The sequence below is a fragment of the Eurytemora carolleeae genome, unplaced genomic scaffold, assembly GCF_000591075.1.
Source record: "Eurytemora carolleeae unplaced genomic scaffold, Eaff_2.0 scaffold8, whole genome shotgun sequence".
Lineage (NCBI taxonomy): Eukaryota > Metazoa > Arthropoda > Copepoda > Calanoida > Temoridae > Eurytemora > Eurytemora carolleeae.
In genome coordinates this window covers 383,418-397,597 of record NW_019396114.1, presented here as the reverse complement: position 1 = coordinate 397,597, position 14,180 = coordinate 383,418, and the positions used below count along the sequence as shown (strand labels likewise).

The window sequence follows — 14,180 nt, the reverse complement described above, 5'->3', positions numbered from 1 at the left end:
CAAAATACAAAGTTATCTTCGACATAATAGATCAGTTAGGCTAGGTTTCAATGTTACCGTTGTGAATCTGTAAAGCTTTGTTTTAAATAGAGAGCAAAGATAATATATATATAGATATGCAGGCAGGTATAAATTTTGAGGTCTTGAGAAAAGGTGCAAACAGCACCATCTCTGTCGTACGCATGGCCTTTTATTCTCTGTGTTGTTGCTAATTTATCACTTTGTTTATGCGTGATAACACTAAATGCGTACTATAGTATCAACAATGTATACTGCATATTGTACTTAATGAAACAAATTAATCAATGCAAATAAAACTGAGGTAGGAATTTGACTAGAAAAAGTTTAAATGTGCAAGTTGTACTGAATGGCATACGTAAATTAACGCAATTTAAATAAAAATTATTACTATAAAAGTACATTGAATCTAGGACAAAGTACAACTGATCTGATCATAACATAAACAAAACGCGTACTGTATGTTTGTGTTTTAATTTTATTGGTCAAACAGGTCCAGATAGCAACACTTGAACTATACAGGATGCAATACGCGTACTGTATGTTTTTATAACACAAATGCGTATTTCCTACAGAAGGCAGCAAGGGGAGAAAGGAATATAGAAAGTAATCAATTTGCTATAGATGTCTCTCCTTGCACCTTTTCTCAGAGGTTCAAAAATTAGTTGTCTGCTACAAGCAATTTAGGAAGGAGGTTTCTACCTGCCTGCATATCTATATATATATTATCTTTGATAGAGAGTCACTTAAATTTAGACAACAATCCCTTTATGTCAAATATGGAATCGACAATTCAAATTATAATTCACCTTTTAAAATACCGATAATGCAATGCACAGTGCCATAATTATCGTGTAATGATCACATCGTTTGTCAAAATAACTGGGTTTTTACTCCATGGGAATTTAAAAAATAAGCATTAATATTTTGAGTATGAAAAACCAAAGTGCCAAATTTTGAATCAGGTAAGCATTTATTAACAGCATATTTCCATATTAAATAAATAACGGTAAATTTTTGTGATGAAAGAAATTAATTCTTTGCCACAAACTTCCTAATTTCTCTATCTTTGCAATTTGATGGTGTAAGCATTTAATATTCAACCTTAGATTATATCATCTTACATAATATATTGTTTAAAATATCTAAGGTCTACGACATTGGATTGAAAGATAGAAGCTACCACCATACTATTTCTATTGTTCAGAATAAACAACACATGACTGAACCCTGATTGGATCAGGCGCTAATGGACTCGGCATACAGAAGTGTTTGCAAAAATATGAGGTTTCTGGCAAAACGCTTCGATTCTGGACCCTCAGAAACAATATAGCATAGTTCCAAAAAATTTTAAAATAGGTATCCCTGTAAGGATTTGTTCAGATATTAGCGAATGTTGGTACAAAGAAATATCTTAACTTTCTCTTTCTATTAACGCTGTCATTTTTTGAAAAAAACGTGATTGTTGTTTGAACATGTTTAACTTGAAATTTTTATTGTTTAATGTTTAGTTTAGTCATAATAAAATCATAAAAATGACAAGCAAATTAAAGGTCAGTTATAGGCTTTACTACACTGATAACCAATCCTTAGCGGTATATACAGGGATATAAAAACTTGAAATGATGCCAGAGCCTTAAATATTTTTTTTGTGCATACAATTTAGATAATTTGTCAAATCAGCTGTTAAGAACGTAGTGTTTAAGATATTTCTCCAAGTCTGGGCTGTTTTCAGTAATTAAATGAACTTAAAATTCCAAAAGATACTGCAGTGTCTTATTTAAAAGTCTATCAGTAACTGTATTCGTATGAATTTAAAGACACTCTTTATCTGCAGAATCACAATGATACCCTTAAAAACTTTGTTTTTGGCAAGAATGATTGGGATATTGGGAATTGATTTTTCCGATTGTGGTTTCTCTATAAAAGTAACCCGCGCATTTCTGCTTCAGACACAATGGAGGATATTGTTAGAATTAAACTATTATTGATTAGATTAGGTTTCAAGAATACAAACTTAAAATATCGTCTAGAGTCCCATTACTGAATACCTGCAAGGGCTGCTCCGAAAACTGGTGTAGCGTAACAAAAGAATTTGAACAAATGAAAGATGACAGTGGATAAATCTTCTGCCTCCTAAAAGTATTTTTATTCATTTTCATATTTTCTAAACATGAAAAAAGCATGAAATGCATGCTCAAGTTGAAAAACCAATCCATACAGGCAAAGTTCCGGGATTCCATTTTTTCGTTTGGTCTGTTACAGTGGTAGGCAATTATATAAATACAATGAAGACGACTTTTTTATTTAAGATTTGATTGTTTACAAGTTTACAAGTAATCAACGAGAATCTTTTTTAATTGACAGCCTCTCATGACTTATTTGTTTATGTGTATCCATCATGTTTAACAGCTTAATATAAATCTAAATTGAAATCGAAAGTCGTCTTCATTGTATTGATGTAATCGCCTACTATTGCATGTAATAATAATATAAAAAAATGTTGGTTTTTAAAAGGATAGATATTGTCTCCAATTAAAAAGAAATTGGTGGCATGCAGTATATGATTATATAAGGGGACATGCAAAGTATACTGTATTCATAATTTTTCTGGGAGTCTAATTTTTTCAATATATCAAATTAATTAAAATATCTTTTAATGAATTTTTTTAATTTCTTTGTGAACGAATATCTAAAAATGTAAAAAAATTACCTTTTCTGACATGGTTTTTTGAAAGAGAAAAATCAGATAAAAGGTCAAGATTGCTGAAAAAAATTTATAATTATTTCAAAGTTCTTCCAAATATTTATATTTTTATATTTTATAAAGATTCTTTATTTTACCATTCATCCCATAGTAAGAGAATCGTTCACAAACTTCAGTACTGAGAATGAAGAATATCTGGAATGGGTATCTAAAAATAATTTATTTAAAGTGATTGTTTACCTTTTCTCGAGCACACATGTATTTAGACCTACACTGTCAAGTATAATCCGATATGTTCTGTTAAATGAAACGTCGCTTCAGATCCAAAACCCTCGAGCGTTAAAAAATGTCGTCGAATTTTTCCATTTATTTAAAACATGAGTTTAAGTCAAGGAATCAAAAATTTCCAAACCGACAAAGTTTTCTATATCATTTAAAGATAAAGTTACAAAACCTGTAAAAATGTTGGGTTTGAATAGGTGATTTTCTTTCATATGAATCTTTGAATGATATTGATATTTATGGTAACCAGGATTTAAGGGTGCTTCCCGCCCATCTTCTATTTCAATTGTGAACATTTTTTCTTTGTATACATTGTAAAACAATAACAAACAAAATTTGTGGATTTTTGATACCAAATTCTAGGATTTTTAAAATTTAACAAAACTCAAATTTTGTTGAAGGTTGATTTTTGAATTTGTTATTATTCATAAAATTTCCTTGGGGTGATGTGTGGTCCCACAAAATATTTGGGCTAAATCACTTCAGCCGTTTTGACGTTTATGGGATACAAACAAACAGACACCCAGACAGACAAGCAAAGTATATATATAGAAGAAGCAATCATAGTTTTTGTAAAAAAAAATACAACATTTTTTGTACGGCATGAATTGAAGTTTAAAAAAATAATAATTTTAAGATGAATTATCGTAAAGTCTGCTCGCTTATAAATTAACATAATTACTAGTACGACTTTGAGACCTCGGAGTTTTCTAGTTTCGATTATACTTTTTATGATCATCAACATGTGATTGACTGAATATTGTTCATTGAAACTTTTTTGTCATACTTCTCAGTAGCTATTTAAAGACATAGTTATAATCTAAAACTTTTGAAATTTAAATCTAGAATTGTTACTTTCATTTAAATTGTACAATTGACCAAAAAAAAAATTAAAATTCCCACCTAAGATTTCTTGAATCAGTTTCATCCTCCGCGACTTCTTCATGTTTACCAGCCTCCACTGGTTCTCGTGTTTCTAGGTTAGTTTTTAAATTATGTAAATGAATTAATGACGCTTCGTGTCGCGTTTTTTTTGTTAGTTTAACTCTGAAATGCTTTTTTACGTCATATTCCTATTTATTACTTACAAAATGACATTATAACATTTCGCGGATTTTCGGTTTTTATTGTTTTTCATCTGAGAGGAATCAAGTTTTTATCACAAACTCTGATTTTTAAATCTCTATATCTTTGCATCCTGATGTCGTATTGAATCAAATTATCTAAGTTTGAAATATCAAAGATTTACACAACCATGTTGAAAAGATGTAGGAATTAAAAAAATTGAGTTTGTGGAAAAGACTCAATTACTTTATCCTGAATCAAATAAGTCGTCGCAAAAAAACCTGAAAAGTTTTTTTTGAAGGAATATATTTATTGTTCTTATATTGGGTGATTTGTGTAGCAATGAGAAATATTAAAGCATGCATGATAAGTTATAATAAATAATAAATAATAAATATCATATTCCGCGTCATAAAATACAAGATATAATTTTGCAATTGATTTCTTTCACCTTTCGTCATTATTCTTATTTTATTCAACTTCAAAAAATTTAATTGCGAAACAAACCTTTGAAAATCTTCATAAACAGGGGTTCGAATTTATTATTGTGTTTAAAATCATTAAATTTTTTTTTCTCACTTTAACACTATTGAAAGAAAAATAATTTCAAAGTGAGATGTTTCAATTTAAGAATCTGATACAGAACTGTAATACGATCTAAACACACTTTTCTCAAATATCAAATAATAAAATAAAGAAGAGAGGGGGGGGGGGCGGGGGGTTGGTATTAGTTTAATGTTTATTTCTCAAAAGGATTTTTGAAATTCTACAGATGTAAACCAGGTTATGGTTTGTGGTTTTTTATCAGATGATATTACAAGAAACAAAAATAAGGAAACAAAGGAATTGAGTCTTTGCCACAAATTCAGTTTTTGTAAAACCTATATCTTTGCAACCTTATGATTTAAACCTTTAATATTTCAAACTTACATTATTTTATCTAATAGCATTCATAGTTTGAAATATTAAATTTTTATAAATTAGCTTTTTAAGGTTTTCTAAAATTTATACTGTTAATTTGGTTTTTAATTTATTGTAAAAATACGGAATAAATGCATATTGAAAACCAAAAAATAAAGTTTAGGTTCTAAATGTGGTTTAGCATTATGTAAGATACATTACATAATTACAATACAGATACAATAATTATTAAAAGAGTAAGAGTTCATTCATTCATTAACATTTTGTATCTTTTTGAAAACCCCCATTTTTAACATTTGACCCTGCATTTGAGCATTAATTCTACTTGCATAGGAATTGATTCTTTGCCATAAAACCAAATTTTCTAATTCCTATTTCTTTGCAACCTGATAGTGTATACCTTTGATATTTCAAACTTAGATTATTTGATCTGTAACGGAATTCATAGTTTGAAATAACTAAGATCGAGTGCATTGAGTTGCAAAGGGCTTGTGTCAAAAACTTCATTTTTTATTAAAAACATTTTGTAATTTTTTTCTTTTTTATTTTCAAATTGATTTTTTTAAAAAGTTGAATCCACCTTGTTTTGCCATATTTCCTCGACTAATAAGCCTTAGTCCTCTTATCAGCCATTTTATAACCAAGCAATAAAACATTATTTTAAGATTACAGAATACCAGGATAACAAAAGAGAAGGGAGATGCAAAAATTTTAAAATTTTAAAATGTATAACTAAAAGCAAAACTCATTGTGTTAAAACAAATAAAATAACCAGAAAGGGTTTGGAAAAGTTTTGAGATGAAATTTTAAAAAAGAAAAAGCAAATAAAGGTCAGCAAGTAATCAGTCCGTATTTGTTATGTGGTACAACCTCCCCCTGGCTTTAAATCCAAAGTTATTCATTTTTTTAAATCACCAAAAAGTAAATATTGTCTACGCATTTTAATCGTAAGATGTATTCCATAACCTTATCATTTACGTATTTAATTTTCTATTTGTTTTCATTGGAAAATAAATATTTCCGTGTGATTCACAATTGGGTATTCACAAAATCCATCAAATGTATGTTATTTACAGGTTGCAAGCATTTACGCCAAAATAGATGAGAATTTTGCCAATTACTTCTTAAAAACTAAAGTTTCAAAGCGTATACGTTTTAAGACTACAATAAACCCAAAAGTAAGTTAAAGTGGTAAAATGCTACACTAAACCAAAAGTAAGTTAAAGTGGTAAAATGATACAATAAACCAAAAGTAAGTTAAAGTGGTAAAATGCAACAATAGACCAAAAGTAAGATAAAGTGGTAAAATGCTACAATAACCAAAAGTAAGATAAAGTGGTAAAATGCTACAATAACCAAAAGTAAGATAAAGTGGTAAAATGCTACAATAAACTAAAAGTAAGTTAAAGTGGTAAAATGCTACAATAAACCAAAAGTAAGTTAAAGTGGTAAAATGCTACAATAACCAAAAGTAAGTTAAAGTGGTAAAATGCTACAATAAACCAAAAGTAAGTTAAAGTGGTAAAATGCTACACTAAACCAAAAGCAAGTTAAAGTGGTAAAATGCTACACTAAACCAAAAGCAAGTTAAAGTGGTAAAATGCTACAATAACCAAAAGTAAGTTAAAGTGGTAAAATGCTACAATAAACCAAAAGTAAGTTAAAGTGGTAAAATGCTACAATTAACCAAAAGTAAGTTAAAGTGGTCACATGCAACGCTTCGCGACACTCTAAATTCGATCCGGTCTTGAGATTTGATGCAACAACATAGCGGGGTAAATCTATATGTGTGTAGAACCGGTGAATGGTCAGCGGTGATCGAAAAATGGTGACTAGTGGAGTTAAATTCTATCAGAATATCCATAGTCCAGCCATTTATATTTCTAAAATGTGGTCTGCCTTAGCTGTGCTTTCAAACTCACCCCGCGAAAATATGAATGATTTTCTGCAAAATTAGAAAACATTGGTTTTATTAAATGAAAAGAAATATAATTTTTTCCTCTTCTTCAAATCTCAGGAACTTTTGGGCGCACAAAAAAGGCAGATCACATTTTGGAAATGGCAGGACTGGGGTTATTTTGTGATTTTTTTTGTAAACTTGTAAGATGACAGGTTGTCCTATCATTTTGGAACGTGCATAGCTCTATATTTTTTTTGAGACTACACAAACATTTTTTTAAATAATCTATTTAAAAAACATTGTAGATTTTAAATGATGATGAAAAGACAAGATTCTCAGAGTATTATGTGCATGCATACATTGTCGTTAAAGCTTGGAGATAATCCCAACGTTTTAAGGAAAGCGTCATTTTTAGAAATCCTATCCTAGTTCGCATATTTTTGTCTTATCTATAATTTCCAGTGTTTTATATCAATATAGAGGCTTTTCAAAAAGAGAAGCTTATGCTTAAAGGGACTGTAAGCGTAATTGGCATGTCCGATTTACAACAATACCCTTTAAAGGGAGTGACCGGCTATGTAAAGTAGTTGAACTGAGTATGCAGTGTTGTGGAAAACTTCTTTCGGATTCATTTGAGACATATTGAACTTTTTATGATCTGTAAATCCTGAGTTTGAGCGCAAATTCGACGTTCAAAACTCCTACTTTGGGGGTGGATACGTTTTCAAAATTAGTTTTTTTGAAATTATTAAATAACGACGACATAAGATGGAAAACAGTTCTGGGATAAACAACAGACGTCATGTGTATAGGAACATTTTGAGAAAATAAAAATTAATCTTATCATCTTATTCTTGTTCAATTATTTTCTCTCAATTTCTATTTTCTCATTATTCTGGTTTCTCATTTTTCACAAAGATGTTTTGCAGATTTTCTAGAATTATTATTGAAAAGACGACATTTGAAGAATTTGAAGAAATCTGCGAATAAATTCAAAGAAACTAAGAAATTCAATATAATAATGAAAACGAAATAATCGATTTTAGCATTGATTTATTGACAAATTTCTTTTGAGAAATGTCCCTGACCATCTATTTAATAATTTAAAAAAAATAATTCTGAAAACGTATCCACCCCCAAAGTAGGAGTTTTGAACGTCGAATTTGCGCTCAAACTCAGGATTTACAGATCTTTAGAAAGTTATATATGTCTCAAATGAATCCGAAAGAAGTTTTCCACAACACTGCATACTTAGTTCAACTACCTTACATAGCCGATCACTCCCTTTAAACCTTTGCTTGATCAAGTATTTCGCAGATATTCTTATTTCTATACCGGGAAATTAAGTGCTAAGATACCGCGACACCAGCACGGAGTACACTGTCACCTCGAGTCACCCAAAACTCAATCTTCAGCTATACAAATGAGGGAATTTACCTCATCATTGTCCAAACAAAGGTTTAAAGGGTACCGTCGTGAATCGGATATGCCTCTCTAAAATGGAAGGTCACTTAAAATTACGCTTACAGCCCCTTTAATGATTTCTTTGTCGAACATAAAGTTGTTGACGGAAAACAGCAACACGCAAAACAAATTAGGATAGTAGGCCGGTTAGGATTCTGGTGGGGATGTTTATTAACCCCAGACAATTCTTTCCCGAAGGCCGAACAACACACACACAACAGAGTAACCCCGTCTCAGAAATTCGATAACAAAATCTTTATTTCCTAAAAAAATAACATAGATTATAGATCATGGTTACTTGTACAATGTTATAATAAATGTTAATAGTAGAAAAAATCTTACGAATTATTTGATTATGGTCGGGGGTGACTTATTTGTTGATCAGTATTGAAATACGTTTTTTTAACTTCTGAAAAATTACAGTTGAATATTTAACGAAATTCACTTATGCTTCTTATGAAAATATTTTGCTTAACTTTAATGATTTCACAACGAAAATATTTTAAGCTCCGTCGGAGGAGGACAATGGAATTTGCGGGCTGAAAGTTTGGTTTGGCTGTCTCCGACAGGAGATTCAAGTTGAAGACGACATTTTATAGAGGTTTTATAATTAATGGTTAACAAAAGTTTGCTTAAATTTTACGTTGTAAGTCTTATCTTTTCAATTATATTTTACTAGGCTTTTAGGGCGCTTCGCGCTCGTGCCCATCTTCTATTTCAACTTTGAATCTGTGAGCCTCTTCTCTGTGTTCATTACAAAACAATAACAAAAAAGTTCGCGGATTTAATAATATTTTTCTTGGATTTTCAAAATTTTACAAAAAGCCAAAATCTTTGGAGACACATCTTTGTAATTGTGATCGGTTCAGTCGTTTTGACGTTTATTGGATACAAGCAAACAATCAGACAAATACAAATCCAAGCTGAGTATATAAATAGAAGAGAAGCATAACTGACCAAAAAATCGTTGACTTTACAAACAAATTCATGCATCGTTAATTAAAATCTAAATTTTTTTTTGCGAAGCTGTAATTTTACATTTAATAGATTCATTCATAGAAAAACGTCATTGAAAAATTAGTTCTGTACAATTTTTGATTCTGGGAATTTTTGAAGATAATTTTTACATTATTTATACAGCGTATTTATTTTGCTTTTTATCTTAAAAATCACGTGCAATGTTTTTAATATGACTCCAGGCAGGGGGGGGGGNGGGGGGAGTGCAGAAGTCCTCAATTAGTTATCACCGCCATCCAAACGTGTATTGCGATTTGCGGCATGCGCACTCCTTAATTAGTAATCAGAAATAAAAAATGTTAACATTAACCCGTTTATTTCTTAGAAATAAGACCACATTGACCTCTGTTAATGGCCCTAATGGTGTACGATATTGTTAAAGCTTTCTTTATTGCTCCTCAGTTTTGAACATAAATCTATAAGTACGCCAAATGAAGCGCTAGAAAAAATTACAAATCTTAGATCCAATTCGTCAATTTAATGACTGCATTTCATGATTGGAGTCAAGATACTAAAAGGTCGGACTGCCTGTCTACTAAAAAATCACCTCACCCGACCAAAGTAATATCTATGGCGTCAAACCTTATAGAAATCCAACGTATAGAAACCGCCACGTATAGCAACATGGCGTATTTTCCGGGAGAACATTTTTTATGAAAATGATAATGATAAGCTAGAATGTTTTACAAAAACGTTTAATTCTCAAAAATATAAAAAAAATTCTCCCGGAAAATACCCCATGTTGCTATACGTAGCTGTTTCTATACGTTGGATTTCTATAAGGTTTGACGCCATATCTAACTCCATTAAGAAGATATTTTTAAAAAACCTTTTCAGTGTTAAGATTTATTATTCGCCAACTTGAGTTCAACATCTACAACAAAACTAATTACATGCATAGAAAGAAAAAAATAATAAGAAAAATTGGTCTCATCGCAGCCACTAATAAAAATAAAGTATCAAAAAACGTAAATTTATTTCTATCGCTTCATGTGGAAAATTTATAGATTTATTTTCGAAACTGAGGAGCAATAAAGAAAGCTTAAAGAATATTGTACACCATAGGGCCATAAACAGAGGTCAATATGGTCTTATTTATAAGAAATAAACTATTTAATGTTACGCTTTTTTTCTGATTGCTAATTGAGGTGGTGAAGATTACCAATTGAGGAACGCACATACCGCAAAACACGTTTGGGTGGCGGTGATTACCAATTGAGGACTTCTGCACTCCCCCCCCCTCCTCCTCCAGGTGCAGGTTGTGTTGAGATTAGATAATTTGATACAATTTTAAATTTGAAAAACGCTAGTTTGCTGTTGTTATTATTAATTGATGTACAGGGTTACCTAGAAAGGAGTACTTCAGAGAATGCTTTACGGAATTCCTAAGATTCCAAGAGCTTTTTTCTTTCTTTGCCAAATAATGAAATTAGGCAAATAAAAAACGCATTCAAGGCAGAATCTAAGGACCGTAATATTGTCTGTACAGGCTCATCCTTTGGAGGGTAACCCTGTACAAAACATGATGGCAAACGCAATTATAAAATTCTAAAGGAACAATCTTGGGAACAAATTTGCATCTTCATAATTCCTCGTGTTTTTTACACCCGAGAGTACTATATACTATATAGCAAAATTTTTTAGTTTTTTAAAACTAATTCTAATCATTAACTTTTGAAATTTTCTGAAGATTAGAGTTAAAAATCTAGATTTCTTTTTACATTTCGAATTAAAATTGTTATGTTCTATATTTAAAATCTAACAAATTTTCAATTATAGATTCTCTTGCTAAACAAACTTTTTTTTGCTTTGAAAAAAGACTTTTCAGATAGGCAACAATAGTGAGTCTTTGCCATAAACACTTTCCTAATGTCGTGGACCATAGATATTTCAAAATATAAATTATTATTAAGTTTGAAATGTGAAAGGTTCACATAATCAGGTTGCTAAGAATATAGGGATTAAAACATTTGAGTTTGGGACAAATAATCTTTGCTTTGTTCTCTAATATGGTATAAATAGTTACGAGGTCACCAAGATGGACCAGTAATTTTGCATTAAGTTAACCTTTTCCTACAGTTAAGTGATAATGTTTTCTTACCTAATTCAGTATATTGATGCCGCTGTTTCAATTTCCAGCAAAATCCAGACATTTTTAGAATATTGTTTTACCAACTTTTCCACTCCATTTTCTAGATTTGCAATTTATAACTTATCACAGGAAACTCAAAGGAATTTAACAACTTTAAAGAGACTGTAGACCTAACTTGAATTAACCATCTGTTGATAGAATTACTCGTACGATTGACAACGGTACCACGCACATTTTCCTGATTAAAACTTACAGAAATCTCCGTTTCTCAATCTAAGTGAATTGCGATCTGTAGATTTATGTAGAGTCTTTGCCACAAACATTAATTGTCTAATCTCTTTATATTTATTTAGACCTTGGATATTTAAACTATGAATTCGCTCAGATCAAATAATCTTGGTTTAAAATATTAACGGTTCACAACATCAGGTTGCAAAGAAATTTGGACTAGAAAGTTTAAGTTTGTAGCAAGACTTAATTTCTTTATTCACGTTAAACAATTATATATGTGTTCTGTTGTTTATACTATAATCGAATATATATCTAATAACTTATTCCAGATATCTTTTTAGACTTATTCTCATCTTTCCAAATATGCGTTTGAAAAAAGTTAAACTTTAAATAAATATATTCATATTTATAAGCATATGGATGTCCATTATATTAATTGTCCATATGCTTTCCAGAAAAAAATATAAATTATTTTGAGTTCAATGACAGCTGTTTGTTTACAATAAAAAGTAAGGTTGAAAGTTTAGATATACGGACATTTTAAAAGTTTCAACTTTTAAATTTAAAGCATACATTTATTATAAAGCAGTAAAAGTACGAAAAAAGTTGTAAGATATAAGAATGGTTAAAGAATATATGGTCCAGCTTCTCTATTATCCATGGCTTGTCGTTGCTTTACTGACGTCTACGGTGTTATACCCAGATAGATAGATAGATAAATTTTGGATAGGTAGATATGGATGTGGAAACAGGTGGTTTCTACAGCTGATTCTCTCTGTTTCTATAGAGGGATAGATAGAGGAATTGGTAGATAGATAAAAGATAGATAGATAGATAGATAAAATTCGAGGATTTTCAATGATATGCTTCTCTCTTCTCTTATCTCTCATTCTTTCCTTCGTACTTTTTCTTTTAAGTTTATTCGTTTATATTACACTTTCCTCTTTCTTTCTTTTTCGTTTTTTTTTCATTGATAGCGACTGTAGACGTTACACGTAATTTCTTAAAGAGAGTGTTAGCGAAAGATAATAAGTATGGGATTACGGCGAAAAATAATCGCTTTCGATCGCTACTAATCTTACTTCTATCTGTTGCGTCTAAAAGGAGAAAATTGTTAAAACGACTTATACTGAAGAACGTAGCGTCCATATAAATTCAGAAAGTTGCAATATACGACTCGTATCGTAAAATAGTCAATTTAATTTCAAACAACTAATTCAGTTATTTGAACCTAAAGCCATCGATTGTTTTTCTATGCATTCGTATATAATTATAAATTTCAACATTTGTTATTTGTTTTATATACAGTGCACTTTTTTCCGCTAGATGTCTCTGCAACGTGTAATCATTCCCTGTCTCAGACAGCAAGAGGAGAGACATCCATTCTCCAAATGTGGCGAAAGATAATCGATGACTATAGGTTGTAATATCTAAATGATTTGTTTAAAATTAAATTGATTTTTTACGGTCTAAGTAGTATGTTGCAATTTTCTGAATTTGTATGGGCGCTAAGTTATTCGGTATTAGACGTCTTTAACAATTTTCTCCTTATAGACGCAACAGATAGAAGTAAGATTAATAGCGATCAAAAGCGCTTTTTTATCGCATTAAGCCTATACCCCCTTTCATTTTTCGCGAACACTCCCTTTAACCTTTATAATATACCAGCTGAAAGGCCCGAATGTATGTTCTTTATTGCCGGAAAAACATGTGAACCGAATGGGCTGAATTTTTTTGTGGACACTCATGGGTAGCCAGGGAAATACACTGACATAGGCTAAAAAATTGATTTTTTTGCTAATCTGGGACTTCTTATTGGAACAGTTTCTTCAACATCTTCAGTTTCTCAGCCTCTTCAACAGCATCATGTGCTATATTGCACAGTCTCAAATGGTTGCAGGGGATATGTAGAGAATCACCCAAAAATTGGGCCTTCATCTTATTGGGATCAGCTAGATGTTAAAATTGAGTGTTGCCGCTACGAGGCGAGTTTCAAATTCAATAGTACTGCATTTACTAATTTAATCAAAAGAGGTCAATTAGGTAGACACTTCATAGCTGAGGAGTGAGGGGTCAATCTGGTAGACAGTTCATATCTAGGAGCCAGGAGGTCAACCAGGAAGATAGTTCATAGCTAGGTGGTCAATCAGGTCAAAAGTTTATGGCTAGGTTAATAGCTAAGGGGATCATTCAGGTAGCAGTTCATAGCTAAGGGTCAATCAGGTAGGTATATTTGAGATAGGTGGATAATTTATTAGTAGGAGGTCAATCAGGTAACAGTTTATAGCTGAGGGGGTAAATTAGGTAGATTGTTCATAGCTAGGAGGCCAATCAGGTAGATAAAACTTCAGAGCAGTGTCAATCAGGTAGATAAAACTTCAGAGCAGTGTTTATCAGGTAGATATAACTTCAAAGCAGTGTCAATCAGGTAGATATAACTTCAAGCAGTGTTTATCAGGTACCAGTTCTTTGCTTGGCAGTCA

At 31.0% G+C, this 14,180-nt stretch overlaps 1 protein-coding gene across 3 annotated transcripts in view; it reads right to left on the bottom strand.

The window, feature by feature from the left end:
* LOC111695341 (peptide transporter family 2) overlaps window positions 1-11,586 on the bottom strand; it is a 28,598-nt gene extending 17,012 nt beyond the window's left edge. Inside the window, exons 1-5 of one of the 3 annotated variants that reach the window (XM_023464636.1) lie at window positions 11,476-11,586; window positions 3,911-3,983; window positions 2,863-2,933; window positions 2,732-2,784; window positions 2,070-2,154 (exon numbers count right to left, since the gene is read on the bottom strand). In XM_023464636.1, coding sequence (XP_023320404.1) covers window positions 2,070-2,154; window positions 2,732-2,784; window positions 2,863-2,933; window positions 3,911-3,983; window positions 11,476-11,527 — 334 coding nt within the window. In that variant the 5' untranslated portion in view covers window positions 11,528-11,586. Of the gene's footprint in view, window positions 1-2,069; window positions 2,155-2,731; window positions 2,785-2,862; window positions 2,934-3,910; window positions 3,984-4,579; window positions 4,716-5,573; window positions 5,670-11,475 lie in introns of those variants that run through there. The other 2 variants (XM_023464635.1, XM_023464637.1) reach the window with 2 other exon arrangements.
* Between the last annotated feature and the right edge of the window lie 2,594 nt (window positions 11,587-14,180).